This window comes from Rhineura floridana, chromosome 10 (assembly GCF_030035675.1).
Source record: "Rhineura floridana isolate rRhiFlo1 chromosome 10, rRhiFlo1.hap2, whole genome shotgun sequence".
In the NCBI taxonomy this organism is placed as follows: Eukaryota; Metazoa; Chordata; class Lepidosauria; order Squamata; family Rhineuridae; genus Rhineura; species Rhineura floridana.
In genome coordinates, this window is record NC_084489.1 from 89,934,526 (window position 1) to 89,956,733 (window position 22,208).

At 48.2% G+C, this 22,208-nt stretch overlaps 2 protein-coding genes across 10 annotated transcripts in view; one reads left to right on the forward strand and one right to left on the reverse strand.

Moving 5' to 3' along the window:
* LOC133365522 (uncharacterized) overlaps positions 1–12,825 on the forward strand; it is a 72,811-nt gene extending 59,986 nt beyond the window's left edge. For all 8 annotated transcript variants that reach the window (XM_061587508.1, XM_061587515.1, XM_061587511.1 and 5 more), the window contains 5 exons: positions 5,581–5,751; positions 6,010–6,189; positions 6,657–6,782; positions 8,065–8,223; positions 10,777–12,825. In XM_061587508.1, coding sequence (XP_061443492.1) covers positions 5,581–5,751; positions 6,010–6,189; positions 6,657–6,782; positions 8,065–8,223; positions 10,777–11,744 — 1,604 coding nt within the window. In that variant the 3' untranslated portion in view covers positions 11,745–12,825. The remainder of the gene's footprint in view (positions 1–5,580; positions 5,752–6,009; positions 6,190–6,656; positions 6,783–8,064; positions 8,224–10,776) is intronic.
* A 2,342-nt stretch (positions 12,826–15,167) lies between these two features.
* LOC133365526 (gastrula zinc finger protein XlCGF26.1-like) lies at positions 15,168–21,024 on the reverse strand. 2 transcript variants are annotated; one of them, XM_061587529.1, is made up of 4 exons: positions 20,898–21,024; positions 19,920–20,046; positions 18,738–18,836; positions 15,168–16,918 (listed from the first exon to the last, which is right to left on the reverse strand). In XM_061587529.1, the coding sequence occupies exons 1-4, from the start codon at positions 20,931–20,933 to the stop codon at positions 15,639–15,641; spliced, it is 1,542 nt and encodes a 513-aa protein (XP_061443513.1). In that variant the 5' UTR covers positions 20,934–21,024; the 3' UTR covers positions 15,168–15,638. The 2 variants fall into 2 exon arrangements, with proteins under 2 accessions (XP_061443513.1, XP_061443514.1); XM_061587530.1 differs by lacking the exon at positions 18,738–18,836.
* Between the last annotated feature and the right edge of the window lie 1,184 nt (positions 21,025–22,208).

The window sequence follows — 22,208 nt, forward strand, 5'->3', positions numbered from 1 at the left end:
AGTTACATATTTTAGTTAGCAGATCAGCAATTTCACATTTGAGTTCTTTGAGAACTCTCGGGTGGATGCCATCCGGGCCCGGTGATTTGTCAGTTTTTATATTGTCCATTAAGCTTAGAACTTCCTCTCTCGTTACCACTATTTGTCTCAGTTCCTCAGAATCCCTTCCTGCAAATGTTAGTTCAGGTTCAGGGATCTGCCCTATATCTTCCACTGTGAAGACAGATGCAAAGAATTCATTTAGCTTCTCTGCAATCTCCTTATCGTTCTTTAGTACACCTTTGACTCCCTTATCATCCAAGGGTCCAATCGTCTCCCAAGAGGAAAGGTTGCAGCATTTGGGGCTTTTTAGTTTAGAGAAAAGGCGGGTCAGAGGAGACATGATAGAAGTGTATAAAATTATGCATGGCATTGAAAAAGTGGACAGAGAAAAGTTTTTCTTCCTCTCTCATAATACCAGAACTCATGGACATTCAAAGAAGCTGAATGTTGGAAGATTCAGGACAGACAAAAGGAAGTACTTCTTTACTCAGCGCATAGTTAAACTATGGAATTTGCTCCCACAAGATGCAGTAATGGCCACCAGCTTGGACGGCTTTAAAAGAAGATTAGACAAATTCATGGAGGACAGGGCTATCAATGGCTACTAGCCATGATGGCTGTGCTCTGCCACCCTAGTCAGAGGCAGCATGCTTCTGAAAACCAGTTGCCGGAAGCCTCAGGAGGGGAGAGTGTTCTTGCACTCGGGTCCTGCTTGTGGGCTTCCCCCAGGCACCTGGTTGGCCACTGTGAGAACAGGATGCTGGACTAGGTGGGCCACTGGCCTGATCCAGCAGGCTCTTCTTATGTTCTTAATAGGTTACTGAGACAGGACTTTCCCTTGCAGAAGCCATGCTGGCTCTGCTTCAGCAAGGCTTGTTCTTCTATGTGCTTAGTTAATCTAGCTTTAATAATATTTTCTACCAGTTTTCCAGGGACAGAAGTTAAGCTAACTGGCCTGCTTTCCATATGATATGTTCTGCGTACAGATTAAACAAATAGGGTGATAAAATACACCCCTGTCTCACACCCTTTCCGATGGGGAACCAATCAGTTTCTCCATATTCTATCCTTACAGTAGCCTCTTGTCCAGAGTATAGGTTGTGCATCAGGACAATCAGATGCTGTGGCACCCCCATTTCTTTTAAAGCATTCCATAGTTTTTCATGATCTACACAGTCAAAGGCTTTGCCATAATCTATAAAGCACAGGGTGATTTCCTTCTGAAATTCCTTGCTCCGTTCCATTATCCAACGTATGTTTGCGATGATCTCTTGGTGCCTCTTCCCTTTCTAAATCCAGCTTGGACGTCTGGCATTTCTCGCTCCATATATGGTAAGAGCCTTTGTTGTAGAATCTTGAGCATTACTTTACTTGCATGGGATATTAAGGCAATAGTTCGATAATTACTGTATTCCCTGGAATCCCCTTTCTTTGGAATTGGGATATATACTGAACGCTTCCAGTCTGTGGGCCATTGTTTAGTTTTCCATATTTCTTGACAGATTTTAGTCAAAATTTGGACAGATTCAGTGTCAGTAGCTTGTAGCAACTCTATTGGTATGCCATCTATTCCCGGTGATTTGTTTTTTCCAAGTATTTTAAGTGCAGCTTTCACCTCGCATTCTAAAATTTCTGGTTCTTCATCATATGGTTCCTCCATGAATGAATCTGTCATCCTTGTTAAGGTTGAAAAATCTAAAGGTCACAGTATTGCCTATACTGCTTGTATCTGTCTGTTTGCTTAAAAGCTTAAGGCTCGCATTTTGAAATGAGCATGGTCAGCGGACTGTGACCCACTGTTTAACATGCATTTGCAAAGGTAAGAATTAACCGTTGGACTTTAGGAAAAGAGTAACTAGACTACTGATTAAGCAGAGCATAACAAACAATGGGTGTAAAATTAACCAGCTTGTTTTGTAGAGGGTACAAAAATCCCTGGTTTTGAGGGCTCAGGGCTCTCTCATGCCTCACCCCTTGTGTGAAGTGTATGGTTTGCCTTTACTGCAGTAAATAAATAAGGAGCCTTGGACTCGATTTTACCCACATGTGTGTGCGTGTGTGTTATTATTCTCCACTTGGGAGAACCTGTAGTATTTTTGCTACAACATCCTGGCATCTCTTTTACAGAGTTCTTCAGTGTATTGCTTCCATCTTCCTTTTATTTCATCTCAGTCAGTCAGTGTGTTCTCCTGTTGATTATTCAACATCCCTACTATTGGTTTAAATTTCCCTTTCATTTCTCTAATCTTTTGGAATAGGGCTCTTGTTCTTCCCATTTTGTTGTCCTCTTCTATTTCTATACAGTAACTATTGTAATAGTTCTCTTTGTCCCTACGTACTAGTCACTGTATCGTTGCATTTAGGGTTCTGACTGTGCTTCTGTCTCCTTTTCCTTTTGCTTTCCTTCTCTCTTTAACCATTTTAAGAGTTTCTTCAGTCATCCATTGAGGTATTTCTCTCTTTTTAACTAGAGGTATTGTCTTTTTGCATTCTTCCCTGATAACGTCTCTGACTTCATTCCATAGTTCTTCTGGTTCTCTGTCAACTAAGTTTAAAGCCTCAAACCTGTTCCTTATTTGATCTTTATATGCTTCTGGGATGTTATTTAAATTGTATTTTGGCATTATGATTGCTTTGTTTGTCTTCTTTAGCTTTACTCTGATTTTCGATACGACCAATTCATGATCTGTACCGTAGTCTGCTCCTGGTCTTGTTTTTGCAGAAAGTATGGAACTTCTCCATCTTCTGCTACCAATTATATAATCAATTTGATTCCTATATTGACCATTTGGTGATGTCCACGTGTACAGTCGTCTTTTCGGTTGTTCAAAAAATATGTTCGCAAGAAACAAATTATTGGCTTCACTGAATTCAATAAGTCTTTCTCTTGCTTCGTTTCTGTCTCCTAGGCACTATTTCCCCACAATTCCTAATTCTTCTCTGTTCCCTACTTTTGCATTCCAATTCCCCATGATTATCAGCACATCTTGTTTTGGTGTGTGATCAATTTCTTCCTGTACTTCTGCGTAAAATTGTTGGGTTCAAATCTAAGCTCCCTCCCCTTCCCAGAAAGGGCGAGCTAACGCACCCCTCAGCCCTGAATAGGAGGGTGAGTTTGACAATTCAATTTACCTGTCAGTTGTCCAGCCAGACATCAAACATAAAACAACACACAAACTGCTTGATCAAGAAGGGGTCTCTAAACTGCACAGACAGCAGTCTGACAGGGTAGAGAGCACCGTTTATTAATTGAAGGCACCTTTATATAAGGTTCATAAGCAAAACAAAGTATAATATTATTAAAATCATAACAAAGGGAATACAGTATTACAGAGATAAGCAAGCGCATCTGTTTATTCTTGTTACATTTCTTATAATTCTAAAAAGCGAGGCAGTGATAAAGAATTCATACACTTGTCAATCAAAGGAAACTTATTTAGAGATAAGAACTAAGAAAAGGCGAGGAAAAGAATTAGATTGACACCAAAAGAGATAAAGATGTTACTAGTATGCCTGTGAAAGTTATCCACTCAGCAGTGTGACGTAAATCTTATAGATACAATTCTAATAAGGTATTTTGAGAATACTTCTTGCTTTGTGCTGAATTAGCTACAATGTGCAGGATGTGTATAGTGAAGCAAGACAGAGAGAAATAGCAACAAAATCAGAGGGGATTCATTTTATCTCTTTTTCCAAGATGTTACAGCCTTACAGGCGCCTCTGGGTGTTCTTCTCTCATGAGAGAAGAGCGAAGGTTAGAGTCTTATGTCCCCCACCCTCTCTAAGTTCCATGATTCATTGCGGCAATAATGTAGTGTTTCTTGACAACTCTTGGGGCCTAGGAAATAAAATATTTCCTAACAAATCCCCCCTTTGCAGCGAATTTAAACAAGGCTGTTTAAATTATAGCTGCATCATTGTGTCCTAACCATTTGGAGTTGCTCAGAGAAGTGAAAGATTGGCTTTGGAGGAGAAATTCGCTTGGGAAAGGGGACCTTCTCAGACACTGAGTTCCAAGAGTTGAAAAGAGGGAGAATAAATTGGGTAGGCATTGAATACAGCAACAGAAGAAAATAATACTGGAAATTCCCACAAAAATGTAAAGAAAAAGCTTGTGCCAGCTCGGCCATTGATTAAACCATTCGGTTAGACTTGGGAAAGAAGAAAAGGTCTTAATGCTTTCCATGTCGTTATATACGGTATTGAGGTGATTTAAATGTTGCAAGACATCAGCCTTTGTGTCAGTTATGGAGGTACAACATTTGCTACCTATCAAAGAACATATCCCCCTTGAGCTGGCCAATAAATAATCAATTCCTAACCTATTTTCCTAACAAAATCTCTCCAATTCCTCTTCTTCTGCGTTTGCCGTCGGAGCATAGACTTGGATGATGGTTATGTTGATAAGTTTCCCATTTAATCTCATTGATATCACTCGCTCAGACCTTGCGTTGTAGCTCCTAATTGCTTTTGCTACATCACTTCTCACTATTAAAGCAACCCCATTTCTTCTTAATTTCTCATTTCCTGCATAAAATATTTTGTAGTTGCCTGATTGGAAATGGCCCATTCCTGTCCATTTAGTTCGCTCACACCAAGTATTGTAATGTTGATGCGTTCCATTTCTTGCTTGACAATTTCTAACTTTCCCTGGTTCATGCTTCTCACATTCCATGTTCCTATTGTGTGCGTCGTACAACTCCGGACTCTCCTTTAGCATCTGTGCGCATCACCCTCTGGGCTCCCTTTTGGCTTTGACCCAGCTGCGTCATTAGTCACAGCACTACTCGTACTTGTCCTTTGTTCTTCCCCAGTAGCTCGGTGAGTGCCTTCTGACCTGGGGTCTCATCTTCCAGCACTATCTCGTGTTGCATTTTGGATACTCTGTTCACAGGGTTTTCGTGGTAAGAGATATTCAGAGGTGGTTTACCATTGCCTTCCTCTGAGTTTGGATGCATCTTAGTCTGGTGTTTCAGCTTTGACCATTCTGCCTTGGGTGCCCCTGCTAGGAGTCTAGCCTCTTGGTCTAGACTCCTCCAGGCATTGCTCTCAGCTTCTTCAACACACTCAAACCCCCTCACCACATTAAGGTGTGCATCCAAAGAGGAAGATGGTGTATTTTAGGGTCTGTTTTTATGATGTTTTGATGTGTTTTTAGCGCTTCTGTTTGCTGCCCTGGGCTCCTGCTGGGAGGAAGGGCAGGATATAAATCAAATAAAAATTATATACACATATATATACACACACACAGGAGGATATATATATATACATATATGTGTGTGTGTATATATATATATATTATGTATATACATTATATACATAATAATGTATATTATTTTTTATAACAGGGTTATATTGGACCTATTCTCTGTTCCTCCACCTAGAGCTGGATCTTGTCATTCTGCTGACTGTGTAGCTCGGTTCTGCATCCAAACAGCGTGTCTCGTTCTAGGATCACCAGAACAGGGTGGAGGGCAGGAAGTTCTGATGCCAAGATGCTCAGAGATGAGCCTTTCCCCCCCCTATTTCTTCCTGCAGCTAAAAAGAAAGGGGCATCAAGCCATTCTTGCCTCCAAGGCCTGGCAAACTTTCTGGCCGAAATACCTGCCAAGCCACCCCATCGCTCCAAAGCGCTTCCCAGAGACGTTCCTGGCAACTCGGAGCAACGGGGATGGGATGTGCAGGCAAGCTTCCCCTCGGTGGAAGAAGGTGAGATGCCCTGTTCTGGTGCCCTTGTGGAAGGAAAGATACACCAGCTCCTTGTCACAGGTGGGGAAAATGAATCTGCTCAAAGGCCATGTAGGAAAGATGGGCTCTGAGGGAGGCTCTAAAGGAAGGGGGGAAAGTGGTGCCTGTTGCAATAATTGGCCATGCAGGAGCTGTTGGCCTTCAGTTCCCAAAGCTCTTGGGTTTAACGGATTGCAGAATGCGCTCGGTAGTGCATTTGTTATGCCTTTCTTTGCACAGAAAGGGCGACTGAGAGCACCCCTCTCCAGGGCCTGCTCAGGTGCCTCAAGGATATAACGGCAAGGGGCCCCAGTCCATCCAGCCCGTCATCCAGCAACTCCCCGGGCAGAAGCTTGCAGGGAGAGTCGAGGAACAAACGGACTGAGGAGGCAGCTGAGGCCAGGAGGGCATCCTGGGAAGGTGAGCCCCTGGGGTTGTGTATCTGGTGAAGGAGTGGCAAGGGCAAGGGCATTGATGTCACCTGCCCTGTGCCTTCTGGGTAAGGCGGCATACCTTTAAATCAGGGGTTGCCAACGCGGTGCCTGTGGGCACAATGGCATCCTGGAGAACTTCCCTTGGTGCCTATAAAGCTGTCATCTGCCCATCCACTGCCCTTCTGGTCATGAGGGGCTGAGGATGGTTGTCCTTTTCTTGGAAAGTCCATAGAGGTGAAGGAGGACGTTGGAAGAGTGACGCTCTTTCCCTCTTCCTCTGTGGTTTTTAAGGCTCAGATTAATTCTACTGGGTCTGACTGTTACCCAGATCACCTGGGAAAGCAGAGAGAGCGAGTGAGAGAGAGAGAGAGAGAGAGAGAGAGATGACCCTAAAGGGAAGTGGTGTCTTGGGGCATAAACTGAGCCCAATACTTTTTTGTGTGCTTCAAACAGGTCTGGGGAGCCGCTTGCATGACAGGCCCACGAGCACAGGCAGCGCGGCCACTACACCTTTGAGTAGTCCACGGAGGGAGGCTGTGAAGAGGAGCCCACCCCCTGAGGTTGGCGGCAGGCTCCGAGGTGAGTTAAAACAGTCTTTGGCATGGCAGAGCGGCACCTGCCAGTTGTGTAGTGGCCTCTGCAGCGTTGCAGAGAAGCCAGGGAGATCCTTCCTGGTTCATACGGCGCCGTGGCTTGGACTTCCAGAGGCCTGAGGCGCTCAGTGGGGGTCTGTGTGCTCCCAGGATGGTTGTAAGCATGACCACTCCCTGCCCCCCCCTTTCTATTCCATTGCCCACGAATGCTGGTTGGTGGGAGTTGCCAGTGGGGAGGGTGCTGCTGTTGTGCTCAGGTCCTGCTTGGTGCCTTCCCAGAAGAGGCACCTGGTTGGCCACTGTGAGACCAGCAGGTCCCCGGTTCAATCCCCCCTTGCATCTCTAGGAAGAACTGGGGAAAGCCTCCTGCCTGAAATCCTGGCAGAGTTATGGCCAGTTAAGTGTGGACCGACCTTCCCCAGTGTGGCTGTGCTGCCTTTGGCTGATGGGAGTTATAGTCCAAAACCTGTGAGGGCTGGCGCAGGTGGCACTTTGCCAGATGACTTGGCATAAAGCAGTGTCCTGTGTCACTGGGTCAAGAACCAGAATGTGACTGGCCGGGCAAACTGTCATTGAATGCTCTGCTGAGATCTCAGACCTTATTTGGGCTGGGGGGAGTTGAGGGTTGAGAAAACCTTGTGCAAGGGGCTTCCTCTGTTTGAGTCTGGCTTATTAGGTCTTCATCTTCTGCTTCTCTTGTGGGACATCTGCTCATACTTCTGAATAGACATCAGTCAATTTTAGTTTTGTGTTTTTCAGTTCAGTTCTCCACATTTGCAAAACAGTTTGCAGATTTTTTTTAAAAAAGTGGTCATGCAAATTCATCGGCATTTTTGTGCAAATTTGTCCTAATCTTTTTTGCATGCAGTGTTCCCTAATATAATGCATATTTGCAAAGCAATTTCCCCTAATAAAATGCATTTTTTTAATGTGTACATTTTAAAGCATGCTTTAACTTAGAACGTGCATTTTTGTACACATTACGTGGCTGGAGAACTGCATTGGAAGGCTCGGAGAAGTTCGAATTTTGACTGTGTCTCAGTTCACATATTGTTTCAGACCATGAAAATTAGTTAAATTTGCCTGTAAATGCAAACTGAATCAGCTATCTTCCCCATCCGTAGGAGACACAAACAGGATTGTGCTGTAAGCCACTTGCGGATCTTATGGAGCTTATTGAAGACAGATTCCTCAGCTGCTTATAGAAAGATTCTGTGGCAGCAGCAACACTTTCCAGTTAATGCCACTTGTGTCTCTGTTCCATCCAGGAGCCATGCTCAGAAGCACTCCCACTCAGGGTAACTGTCCAAAGCAAAACGGATACTTCTGCCTCTTGAGTGGGAGATCAGCTGCACTCAAGTTCAGTGCTCAGAGACAGACTGATTCAAGCTCGCCCAAGAGTGGAGTGAAAAGATCACTGACGGCAGGTAAAGCTTGACGGTCCTGACTCCCTGGCAAAGGCAGGCCTAAATATTGTAGTGTCAAGTCTCAATATTATAGTCCAGATATTAGCCAAGGCTCAGCTGTGTCTACCTTCAGGATATCATGTGCAGTTCTGGGGGGGGGAGTGATGGCACGTCACAAGTGCAGGATTGGTACTGGCTGCGGAATTCCATGTCCTGAGAATCTCTGTTTTGATTTTTATTTTATTTTTTTAAGCAGGAATATTCTAGACATCATGAGGGTGAATATGAGCAATACTTGGTGAAATTTGAGGAGGACTTGAGCAGGATTTGTAATAAACAGTGAGGGTTGGGGGGATGGCTTCAAATGTCTAGTCCTTGCGCCCATTCCTAGGAGATATATTATACCAAGAAACCAGCTAGAATTGCAGCCAGGAGAGGGGCATTCTCAGGAAAATGATGATGATCCCATCTTTCCTCTACAGAGCTCAAGGTGGCATACATGGTTCTCCCCTACTCTCCATTTTATCCTCACAACAGCCCTGTGAGGTAGGTTAGGCTAAGAGACAATGACTGGCCCAAGGTCACCCAGTGAGCTTCATGGCTGAGTGTGGACTTGAACCCAGGTCTCCCAGGACCGTGTCCAACACTGTAACCATTACACCATGCTGGCTGTCTCCCCCAGAAGGGGGAAATCCTTCCCCCAGAAATGGATCAGATATACACCAGATGTCAGGAAGACCAAGTTGCCCAGGGAAGACTCAGGTAGGACAGGGATTCCTTTTAAGGTTCCCTCCTGCCCAGAAGGATCCAGCAGTCAGCCAGGCCCTGAAGGTACTTGGTGGACAACCTGCCACTTGTGGCTCAGTGGCTCACCACAAAGGGCACACGCACACAAACATGGTAATTCCTATCAGGAAACTCCCAGGACCGCCAGTCAGTATTCTGAGAACTATCTAGTTCAGCTTTCCCCAACCCTGCACCCTCTAGATGGGTTGGACTACAGCTCCCATCAGCCCCAGCTGTGCTGGTTGGAGCTGACAGTTGTCCAACCCATCTGGAGGGCAACAGGCTGGGGATGGCTGATCTAGTTGGACTAGTGTTTTGTGCGTGTGAGGGTGTGTACACACCATAGTTATGGCAGAAGCCTGACAAGAGACTTTTGTTTCTTTGCTTCATTCCACTTATGAATCACTTCCTCCAAAAAGCCTGGAAGTCATTTGAAAATAAAAACAATTTTAACAATTGTTGCAGTGAAATGATATTCTTGGTGTTTTTCTCTTTATTACCCACCTCACACTTTGGGGACCGGGCAGGCTATACAACTAAATCAATATAGAGACAAATTTGTTTTGACTTTACAGAATACCAGATTCATCCTTTATAGGAGAAAATGTAGGTAGCTGTGTTGGTCCGGTGAACATTTTAAATCCAAAAGCCACAGCTGAGGAGTGCCTTTGTTTGAACCAGCTACGGCAGTGATCTCCAAACTTTTTTTTGCCGTGCATCACTTGAAAATTGCTGAAGGTCTTGGTGGACCACTTAATTATTTTTTCCCCTGCCTCTTGTAGCAATTGTAATGGGCTGCACTAGATGCCGTATGATTTCAAATTGTATTTTGTATTCCTTCTTTCATTCCACTTACTGGATTTTATTGTATTACAAATTGTAAGTGCTTTTCACAGACATGCAGGAGACCAACTAAATGAATCTTGTAGACCACTAGTGATCTACGGAGCAGAGTTTGGAACCCCTGAATGAAAACATGGACAGGGAAACTGTGGCCCTCCAGGTCTTGCTGGGCTCCGTCACCCCAACCCAGGCAGCATGGCCAGTGGGTAGGATGAATAATCCAGCAACACTATGCGGCAGCCTGTACTGAGCATTCATCCTGATTTAGTTGCACAAAGCTTACGTGGAGGTTGGATTATATCAAGTGTTTACCGAGCATTCATCCTGATTTGTTTGTGGGATGGTTATGAGACAAAGCATTTATCCTAATTTGCTTGCAGATTGTTTACACATCTTCTTGTTAATGGTTTGTTCATCCTACACTTTTCGATGCATTTCCCTGCCACTTTCCTAACTGCAAACAATAATCTCTTTTAAAAAGTGGATTTGTTGTGCTAGGACAAGAAGAGTGCTTTGATCCACTTTAATGGCACAAACCTAAATTTCTGGTATGTGCTTGAATCAGTCCTGCAAAATATTGCCAGTCTGGAGCCCTGATCTAAAATGTTGTGTTGTACAAAATTTCCAGGAGTCTTATTTAGACTGGATATTAAGTAGACTGGATATTAAGCATGACGCCCACGCTAAAGAAGAAGAAAAGTTCTGGAGATCCATTTCACAATTGGGGTTTCTTTGAATTACCCCAGAATCCAGATTTGGATTCCTGCATTGAGCAGGAGGTTGGACTTGATGGCCTTATAGGCCCCTTCGAGAGGATTGGACTTGATGACCTTATAGGCCCCTTCCAACTCTTCTGTTCTGTGATTCTATGTGTGGGAAGAATGATGCAGGAAGACGGACCTCATGGCTGTTCCTTACGTGCTTTTCTTTCTCCTCTGATTGCAGCAAGGGACAATGAGAGCCAAACAGCAGGTGGCACATCGTATGGTTTCAGATCACAAGGCGAGGTGGAATCGGGATATCCCTGCAAGAAAAGTTGCACCAGCCTAGACCCGTCTTCACCTCTCTGTAATTGGGGGAATGGAAAGCCTCAGGAGTGCAGGGCTGAGGTTGGTGGCGTTGGGCCTGACCTGTCTAAGAAGCTGGACCGCCTTTCTGCAGACATGAGCGCCGTCTGCAGGGATGTCTCCCGGCTGCAGAGTCACGTGGACCGGCTGGAGCAAAATGCCCAGGGCTGGGTCCTCGAGCTGGCCACTCTCCGCATGGAGAACAGGAGCCTGAGTGAGTACGTGAGGCGGATGGAGGGCCGATGCCGGTCTCTGGAGAACCGCTCCCGCCGCAACAACCTGCGTGTGGTTGGCCTGCCGGAGGGAGCCGAAGGCAGCGATGCCGTCTCCTTCTTACAGAAGACTCTTCCTGCACTGCTAGGATTGCCCTCGGATACCCCACCCCTTGAGATTGAGAGTGCACGCCGGGTCCAGGGGGGGGTGTCCTGGGACCCCAGTGGCAGGCCCCGCCCTCTGCTGTTCCAGCTCCTACGCTCTGCTGACAAGGTGGCCATTTTGCAGGCTGCACGCACCCGGACCCTCAGCTACGCCAGCACACAGATCACCATCTTGCCGGACTTCTGCTCCTCGCTCTCTCAACGTAGGAGGGTCCCGTTTGGGACGTTCAGGAGGACCAGGTGGGCAGCCGACCTCTGCTTTGGCTCTCCGCACCCATCCTGTTACTATGCCTGGGCCCCAGGGCGACGGGAGCCTCTTGCCAGCTCTGGGCCCCTTGCAAGCGAGAGGGAAGGCAGGGTTTCTAAAGGACCAGGGGTGAGCACCTGGGGCACAGATCCGTTAGCAGACCCAGTGCATCATGGGGGATGCCATTCTGCAGGGAGCTGCGAGCAACACAACGACCCCTGATGTTGCGCTACATGGGACATAGGCGCTATCTCGCTTCCAGCAGTTGCACCTGTGACTGAGTTGCCTCCACTATGCAGTGTGTTCAGTAGCAAGACTCCCCTGCAGGACAGGAGCAGCTGGTGAATGTTTGCACCCACGCTTATAGCTCTGTTGACTAGATGACCTTTGAGGTCCCTTTCAAGCTCTGTGAAGCGACAGGACAATTCCACTCGATTGAACTCGTAAGAATATCTGTCGGCCCTTTCGCAACAGAAGGCCTTAGCAGGCGATGCTGCATATTGCTCTTCCTTCTTGGCAGAGGGTGCTGACAGGCAGATTGGTCATCCTGTCCGTGCTCTGGGCAGGGCCAGCCTTACCATTAGGCAGGGAGCAGCAAACCCTGGAGGAGGAGTGGGCAAGATGTTGGTGCCACGCAGACAGCCCTTCATCCCGTTAGCTAGCCGGCTGCCCCCGGCTGCAGTGGAAGAAGCGTCCCCCTCCCCGGTGCAGACGTTAGAGTCAACAGCCTGTGTAGTCGGCTTCTGTCCGTGGCATGGGAGGGTGCCATCTTGTCCTTTGCCTCAGGCAGGAAAAGTTGGGGGGCCAGCCTTGATTCCTGCTCCTGTCTATTAACTGGAGCCACTTTGACAAGATTATTGGAACACCCTTCAAGGAGCCAGTTTTGACCTACAGATGCTGAACAACTTAAGTCCCCCATCACAATTACGTACCACTGGGATCTCTTCTTTCCCCCCACCCCAAAGTGTACCATCCATTCAAGCCTGGACAGCTCATGCAAATCAAGGAGGATTTTTTTGGGGGGGGGTCACTCCATATCTGTTCCTCCTGATGTTCTAGAAAAGTTCCTTTTTGTGTACTGAAGGCCTTTGGGGTTGGGCAGGCAGTTGCTGGCAAGGGATAATTCAGGGTCCAAGTATGTTTAAAAATGTGTTGTTCTTCTATTTTTTATGTATTTGGTTTAAAAAAACAAACACAATATTTTATATTGGTATTTTGTTGCTCTGTCTGCTTGTCCACCTGTCCTTCCCCAGAGCCTTTGTGGAGAGGGTTCTCTATAAATATGAAAAATAAAGAAATGAAAACTGGGACAGACTGTCCGTGCCTGTCCTGTGAGGGTTGTTATAGGAGGGTATGCCGGCACCTTCCTTCCATATGACTCAAAGATGCTTTAGGAACAGGAAAACACGCGCACAGGGACGTCCTCTCTGCAATTCTAGGGGGCGGGATTTGAGCCAGCAGGTGGGACTGGCAGGGAGGCAGATTTCGGCTAATCTTTAGGAGAAACGTTGCAACAGTGGGAGCTGTTTGAAAATGCATCAGTCTGCTTTGGGGGGGGGTAGCAGTGGCGAGTGGTGGCTCCATGTCAGTGGGGCAGTAGAATCTGCTCCGGGGTCTACTTTGAAGTTTCAAGCAGCTGTCCAAACTTGAAAGTTTGGATTAAAACCCAGTGCGGATTCCACTACCTGTGACATGGAGCCACTAGCCGCCACTGCTGGGCAGGCTCTCTTTCACTCCCCTGAGATGTTTAAGCTGAGGCTGCAGTAGACAGCCATCTGCTAGGGATGCAGCGTTTTTTTCCTTTGCTGTTGTTCTTGTTATGTGCCTTCAAGTCGATTTCGACTTATGGCGACCCCATGAATCAGTGACCTCCAAGAGCATCTGTCATGAACCACCCTGTTCAGATGTTGTAAGTTCAGGTCTGTGGCTTCCTTTATGGAATCAATCCATCTCTTGTTTGGCCTTCCTCTTTTTCTACTCCCTTCTGTTTTTCCCAGCATGACTGTCTTTTCTAGTGAATCTTGCCTTCTCATGATGTTTCCAAAGTAGGATAACCTCAGTTTCACAATTTTAGCTTCTAGTGACAATTCTGGTTTAATTTCTTCTAACACCCAATTATTTGTCTTTTTCCCACTCCATGGTATGTGCAAAGTTCTCCTCCAACACATTTCAAATGTTGATTTGTCTCTTATCCACTTTTTTCACTGTCCAACTTTCACATCCATTCAGAGAGATCGGGAATACCATGGACTGAACGATCCTGACTTTAGTGTTCCAGGATGGGGAAGGCTGCATTAGGAAAATGCACAATCAGGGTATCTCAGTTTCCCTTGTAACTGGCCAAATCATTGATTGTAACCTCCTCCAGGCAGGGACCTAACTGTTTGTTTGATTGATAGCAGTACCTACACCATCAATCCTGGCTGGAAATGCCAAGGGCCTATAGTCACAGCGTGCATTATCACGGGGTTCCCTAAGAACCGCGTTCCTCCAGCATTCAAGAGGGAATAAGGGTAGCTACTCCACATTTGGGCTTCTGGTCCTCCCAAGTGAGCCGGGGTGGGGGCTGCACGTTCCCCCCACCCTATCAGCTCCTGGCTTTTCCTTGCGTTTGTCTGAAGGCTCCTACATAATGCAAATGTTGGAAAGTCAGTCTTCCTGATCAAGCACCCAAGCACATATTCGTGTAGGAGGCTTCCTTCTGAAGCTCTTTCCAGATGTTTAATTTGGGGGTCATGAAAGGAGAGCGCTCCTCAATCCAGATCAGTGGAACACAGGACAGGGTCTTCTCGGTGGTGACACCCAGCCTGTGGAACTCCCAGCAGGGGAAGGGCCCTAGCTCATCTCTTTGCGTGGAGAAGGTCCCCAGTTCAATCCCTAGTGGCATTGTGCTGCTTCCAGTCAGTGTAGGCAATACTGAGCTTGAGGGACCAAGAGTCTGACTTGCTAGAAAGCAGCAACTATTTTTTTGTCCCAGGCTCCAACCTGATGTTTTGGTCTGGGTGGGTGCCAAGGGGGGAGCAAGGGAGGAAGCCCCCCCCCCATAAAGTACTTGTGCTAGAATATATCTAGTATATTTTGTCATTTCTGTGCCACCTCACCACCCCCATTTTTTTTCCTGGTGCCACTAATGATTTTGGTCTGACCTCCTTGTACGACTTTTTGAAAGAGCAAATATATCGAAACTCACTCTGGGAATGTGATTTCTTTTCTTTTTTTAAAGTCCTCTGAACGCTGTGAGATGCACCTTGTTGAACAGCCCACTGTTCGCTGGAGCAGAGGCGCCTCCAGACCGGCCCTCCCCTCCCAGGAATCCAGAGAGCCAGTGCGCAGGGAGGGGAAGCTTGTATTTGTTTTTATCAAAAGATTTCAGCCCAGTTTATTTAAACAAATAAGGTGGCTTGAATATGTGGCTTGGGAGGAAGGGAAGGATATGCATTTAGCAAATAATAATATTTAAGGGGGAGGAGAGACAACACTAACCAAAATTCCAACAGGTGCAAGAGACACCTTTTTAGGGCAGCAGAACAAAATCCCAACATGTTTTGAACAAATATCTCATCAGAAAATGTTCTCAAAACATACATAAATAATGAGTTAATGCCATCATCAAACCCCCCACCCCCCAAAAAATGAAACATACCCTGCAAATGATTTTTTATTCAAGAAAGCATGTAAAACTAACAAAGGACACACTTCGTGCATGATAAAGGCACACAGTTATCAAACACCATTTATTTGGAAAAGCAAATTATTCCATCTTCAAAACAAAATGAAAATATAGAGGATCAAATTACACCACCAACCCAGAAAGGGGTGGAGGTGGGTAAACACCTTTGTAAGATTTCGAGAGCAGTCCTTTTTCAGTTCAGTGGTCCCAATAAATTCATTGGCACTTGCCTGGGTGTATGTATGTCTTCCCAACTTGGGGCTTTCCAGACGGTTTTGGACTATAGTGCCAATCAACCTCAGCCAGCAACATCTGGGGGGCAGCAGGTTGAGGAAATCAGCTCTAAAGGATTACAGCCTTACCCCACCAAAAATACTGTTAGAGGTAATACATTTATCTGTTACACAGAAGATGCTGCTCCTGTCCAGCGCCCAGCCTTGGTGGGTTTACTCGTTGCAAGGGGTCTTCATATGCTTTACCAAATCGTTTTTCCGGTGGTAACGCTTTTCACAGCAGGGGCACTCAAATGGCTTCACCCCCGTGTGGACTCTAATGTGTATCATGAGCTCTCTCACCGTGCGCAGCTGCTTCCCACACTTCTTGCACTTGGGCCGGTGCCGTGTGTGAACCCGTTCGTGATCCTGGCACATCCGGTTGTTCCGGAAACTTTTCTCACAGTAGCTGCACTTGAACGGTTTCTCCCCCGTGTGGATCGTCTGATGATCCCGGAGACTGCAATTGGTGGCGAAACATTTCCCGCACTCGGCGCAGGCAAAGGGCTTCTCGCCCGTGTGGGTCCTCGCGTGCTTCTTGAGTGTGTTCTTGCGGCGGAAGCTGCTCCCGCACTCTGCACACTTATGGGGCCGCTCGCCGCTGTGGATTGTCTGGTGGGCCTTGAGCGAGCGCTTCTGCCAGAAGCTTTTGTTGCACTGGCTGCAGCAGTGGAGGGGCTCTTTTTCGTGGAACCTATTCAAGTGGTACTTCAGCATGACCCTGGTGGTGTGGCCCTTCCCGCACTTGTCACACACAAAAGGCTTCTCTCCTGTGTGGACACGCAGGTGCACCTTCAAGCTCCCCTGGGACCTGAAGGTCTTCCCGCAATGAACACACGGCTGAGGGTCAAGGTGGCACTTCTTATGGTTTCGAAGGGTTTTCTTGCAAACAAAGCTTTTCCCACACGTGTCACACTGGTATGGCTTATCTCCCGCGTGGAGCTTCTGGTGCATAGTGAAGGAGAATTTGTGGGTGAACATTTTCCCGCACTCGGAGCACCTGAAAGGCTTTTCTCCCGAGTGGACGATGGCGTGCGTGTAGAGATTTGCCGTCTGGCTGAACCGCTTCCCGCAGTCCTTGCACTGAAAGGGCTTCTCCCCCGTGTGGGTCCTCTTGTGCGTCATTAAGTGCCCGCTACGACTGAACTTCTTCCCGCACTCCTGGCACTCGAACGGTCTCACCCCCATGTGGATCTTCTTGTGAGCACAGAGGTTTCCTCGATAGCTAAAGTCTTTCCCACAGATGTTGCATGTGTAGCGCCCCTTTGGCATCACCCTTTGGTTCTCTTCTTGTGCTGGATTGTTTCTGGGCAGGTGGGGCGATGCCTTCTGAGCATCTTTTTCCTTTAGACTTCTGTGGGAGGGATCTGGAGACCTTCCCCGTGTGGATCGTCTGATGATCCCAGAGGCCGCACTTGGTGACTTGCTCGAGGGTCCAGCACCTTTCCTAACTCCTGAAAGCAAGAATTGAGACATTCATGGTGTATTGTTAAAAAGACCAGTGTGCAAAAATATCTATTATTATTATTATTATTATTATTAGAGAGCCAGTGTGGTGTAGTGGTTAAGGTGATGGACTACCACCTGGGAGACCAGGGTTCGAATCCCCACACAGCCATGAAGCTCCCTGGGTGACCTTGGGCCAGTCACTGCCCCTCAGCCTCAGAGGGAGGCAATGGTAAACCCCCTCTGAATACCACTTACCATGAAAACCCCATTCATAAGGTCGCCATAAGTCCGGATCGACTTGAAGGCAGTCCATTTCCATTATTATTATTATTATTATAACAGCAACAATAAGAACAACAGTACCGGCAACAACAACAGTAACAGCAGTAACAGTAACAACAATAACAACAACCTGGCCTTCACCCAGTGGTCCCAGGGCCGGTTAACCCAAACAACATCACAGCAAAAAGGTGGTCCCTAAAAATATACATCTCAGGTGGCCAAAGGCAGGGTAAAGCGGTGTGTCTTCAGCATTCACCGAGAGCTGCACAATGGGGAGGGAGCTCCACAGCTTGGGGGTTGCCACAGAGGAGGCCCTCTCTTGGGTCACCACTCCCCCGAACTTCTGAGGGTGGCGAGACTACCAAAAGGTCTCCCCATCTACTGAGAGAACGTTTATGGCTGTTTATGTAACCCTACAAGAGCGCAGAGAGATGGGGCACTCACCTGTGGTGGGGAGGGGCATAGCTCAGTGGCAGAGACCCTGCTTTGCCCACAGAGGAGCCCATGTTCAGTCCCCGGAATCGCCAGGTAAGGCTGGGAATATCGCAGAGATGCTGCCAGCCCGTGACCCAGTGGTGTCACTCTGCATGAGCCAGCTTCCTCTGTTCCTGTCTGGAAAGGCCAGAGCTCAGTGGCACAGCACAGGCAGCCAGCTTCTTCCGAGTCAGACCACTGGTCCATTGAGCTCAATGTTATCTACACTGACTGGCAACAGCTTTCTGGGGTTTCAGGTACAGGACAATCCCAGCCCTACCTGGAGATTGAACCCAATTCAAATTTATTTGATTTATTTATTTGATTTATTATTTGATATATATCCCGCCCTTCCTCCCAGCAGGAGCCCAGGGCAGCAAACAGAAACACTAAAAACATCATAAAAAAACAGACTTTAAGATACATTACAAGAAAACATCTAAACATTTTTTTTAAAAAAAGGTTTCAAAACATCTAAAGAAAAAGATTAAAAACTTTACAAAAAAGAAGGCTTAAAAACATATTAAAAAGCAATCCCAACACAGACGCAGACTGGGATAAGATCTCAACTTAAAAGGCTTGTTGACAGAGGAAGGTCTTCAAAAGGTGCCAGAAATATAACAGAGATGGTGCGTGTCTAATATTCAAGGGGAGGGGATTCCACAGGGTAGGTGCCACTATACTAAAGGTCCGTTTCCTATGTTGTGCAGGACGGACCTCCTGATCAGATGGTATCTGCAGGAGGGCCTCACCTGCAGGGCGCAGTGATCGACTGAGCATATACGGGGTAAGACGATATTTCAGGTATCCTGGTCCCAAGCTGTATAGGGCTTTGTACAGCAAGACTAGAACCTTGACCTTGACCTTGAAATTGCAGATTTACCTTCCTTTGATATATAAACCAATTCACCAGCTCGTGAAGGGAGGACCACAGGGAAAACTCAGCAGTCGCACTCTCCCAAGGGAGCCACAGCCCTCTCTTCCGACTGGTGGCCCAATGCCACAAAAGCATCTGAAGCACATTCCGCTTGTTTGAGGTTCACTTTCCCCACCTCTTCAGCTACTCACCTTGGGTCAGGCTTGGAGCATCCCATTGCCAGTCCTCTTCGTACAACTCCTGCCTTTGCTCTAGCTTGGAAACAAGGGCCGGTTTGGCAGACACGAGGCCTGTTCGTGGAAGGACAGGGTAGGGTGTCACTCAAGTCGCTGGGCTCGAGCAACAGGATCATGGCCACCACCACCCACTTTATGGCTAAGCAGTTTTCGCAGTTCCTTCCTACGTGAGCTACTTGGAATGAAGATGCACTGGACTTGCTCCCAAGGAACAGTGTTCACCCCAGAGCTGTGGCCGAGGGCCTGTGGCCCTCTAGGTCTGGTTGGGTTCTGTGATGGAAGCTGTAGTCCAACAATATCTAGAAGGCCACAACTCCCATCATAACCCCCAGCCAAGGTAGCCAGTGGTCAGGGGTGACGGGGTTGGAGTCCAGAAGACCTGCCGGGCAAAGGTTGCCATCCTTGCCACAGAGAAACAGCCTGTGGAGAAATATGCCCAGATAGAATTCCCTTCCAGTGGAAGTCCGAACCTGAATCACCTCCGGAGGGACATCCCTGTTTCAGGGCAACGGTTGGTTGGTTGGTTTAAATATACATTACGGTTCATGTGCTTAACCAGCCATTGTGCCCATTCACAATGCCTCATGGAGAACATGCACATAATCCATCCATGAAGTGGGAATTGTGCACTGTTCCAGGTCAATATACATCATCTCCAGAGGGCCTTGGAGAATGTACCTATCTCAAATGCATTTGGTATATTCTACAGGCTGTACACACATTCCTTGGTCAACATGCAACATCTCCAAGAAATACGCCTTTGTATTCTACCTCTAGTTCAGAAGTGAGTAATCTGTGGCTCCTGGGCTACTGAATGGAGGAAGCCCATCGTTCCCTCTTCAGGGGCAGGTTATGTGCACATTCAACACAATGGCTGGTTGTTAAGCACAAGAAATGATGTTACGCTTAACCCAGACACTGGAAACGTGGGAGTTCTGTTTGATTGCATCCAGCCACCCCCCCCGCCTTGTGATCATGCCAAAACCCTGGGAAGAGGCGGGGCAGAAAGGGAGCACAAGAATATAAACGTGAGAGTCTAGGGCAGACATGGGCTATTCCAAGCATTCCTTCCAAGGATACGGAGGTCTCCCAGCATCATTTTCCTGGGACTCCAACAGCAAAAGGAACCCATTTCACCTAGGAAAGCGAGGCTGGCGTAGTTTTCCATTGTCACGTCTCGGTAGAGCTCCCTCTGCGACTCCAACAGCAGCGCCCACTCCTCCGGGGAAAACTGGACCGTGACGTCAGCAAAGGACACAGCAGCCTGCCGTTAGAGAAAGGGGGCCGGGTCGGATTCACACTCTTGTGCTCAGCCATCGAACAGATGTGAGTTGGCAACAGAAAAACAGACCTCACGCCCTGAACCGGTGCTTCTTGGACTCTTGAACTTGGGAGGGTTGCATAACTTACCACGCTCCTGTCCCCCAACCCGCCTGGGAGACTTCCTTCTGAAGGTCTTTCCAGATGTTTAATTTAGGGGCAGGAATGCATGTGGAGGGGGGGGTCTGTCCCCCAGCCTACGGTCATTCATAACAGGAGAGAGCTCCTCAGTCCAGATCAGGGGAACATAGGACAGGGTCTTCTTGGTGGTGACACCCAGCCTGTGGAACTCTCAGTAGGAGAAAGGCCATCGCTCAGGGCCAGAGCAACTGCTCCCCAGGCAGAAGATCCACAGTGGCAGCTCCAGGCTGGGAAAACCCTGGACAGCTGCTGCCAGTCAGTGTAGGCAATACCGAAGTAGATGGACGAAGCGTCTGCCTCGCCAGAAAGCAGCACCTTTCTACCTTTCTGTCCCAGGCAGGCGCCCCAACCTGAAGACCTGGTTTGGTCAGGGAGGGCGCCAAGGGGGGAGCACCCCCCAAAACAAGGAGCCCGGCCCCCAACTAGTATATCTATTTCAACCCACCCACCCCCAGAAATACACTTGGCCTCTCCTGTCCGCCTCCCCCTCCCCGCTCCTGGTTTTGGTTTGCTTCTGCGCAATTCTTTTTTTGCACGGGCTCCGGAGCGCCAGCGCACACGGGAGGGGAGGGGAGGGAGCGCGCTCCACGTGCCCAGGCTTCCTCCCGGGGCGCACGGGGAACCATCCCGGGGCTGGAGCAGGCAGGGCTTTACCTGGCGAGCCGGGCCGCGCCGGGCCCTCCTCCTCATCCTGGGGGGCAAGGCGCGGGGGGCGCGCGTCTGGGCAGGCAGCTGCAGCGCGAACGATGCTCTGGACCAGCCAAACAGGGGGCCAGTGGCCAGGCGGCTCTGCTCGCCCGCGGGCTGCTCCCTTCCTCCCCTCGTCCCGCCTGCTCTTCCCGCCTTTGGGGCCCCGGCGGCTTTTGCAGGAGGAACAGCGCGCGGCCGGAAGGGGGAAAGGCCGGCCGGGGCGGGGCAGAGAGGAGCCCTGCCCCCCAGTGTGGGAGGGAGCCCTTGGCCCTAGTGTCCGCGGAGCTTACTCTCTGGTAAGTGGGTCTAAGACTGCAGGAAATCCAGGGCGGGACCCTGCGCAGGGGTTGGGACCATCACTACTGGTGGTGAGACCCAAATGGAACCAATGACCGAGGGGGGTAGTGGACTCTCCGACCCTGGAGGCATTCAAGAGGCAGCTGGACAGGCACCTGTCGGGAATGCTTGGATTTGAATTCCTGCACTGAGCAGGGGGTTGGACTTGATGGCCTTACAGGCCCCTTCCAACTCTACTTTTCCGATTCTATGACCCTTTCAGACTCGCCTCTACGTGCGCGGGGAAACACAATATGGAGCGACTGAGCAGGTCATGAGGTGAAGAAGAAAAGTTTAAGGCTGCAATCCTTTACGCACGGACGCCGGGGGTGATCCCACTGCACTCTCTGTGAGGCTTCTGAGTAGGGACATGGATAGGATTGCATTGCGCTGCCTGCGTAAGGGAGGAAACATAACAAATTGGCAGACTCCGTTTTGCAGGCAGTGGAGGCTGGTAGATATTATGGTCGTATTGGGGTGGGTGTGCGTGGCAGAGAAAGAGAAGCTGACAACAGCCCTGCGGTGTAGGTAACCCAGTTAACATTCCCAGATTGCAGAAGCTCAGCTAAAGATGTGTGTACCCCAGATCTCTGTTTCAGGATCTACTGCATTTCTGTGAATTGAATTTGTTTTGTTTTTAATATTAAATTTTAAACTGTAGTAACCATCCCTGTGACCTGCTGGTGAAGGGCGGGTAATAAATTTCATCATCATCATCATCTTGTGGCTGATGACAACCCTGCAATGTAGCCCACTCTTAACATTCCTGTCTTAGGAACATAGGAGCCTAAGAAGAGCCTGCTGGATCAGACCAAGGGGGCTCCAATGGGAAGCCCACAAGCAGAATTTGAACACAGGAGCAGCACTCTCCCCTCCTGCAGGTCCCAGCGGCTGCCATTCAGAGGCATTACGTCTCTCTGTCCCTGGAGGAGAGCAGAG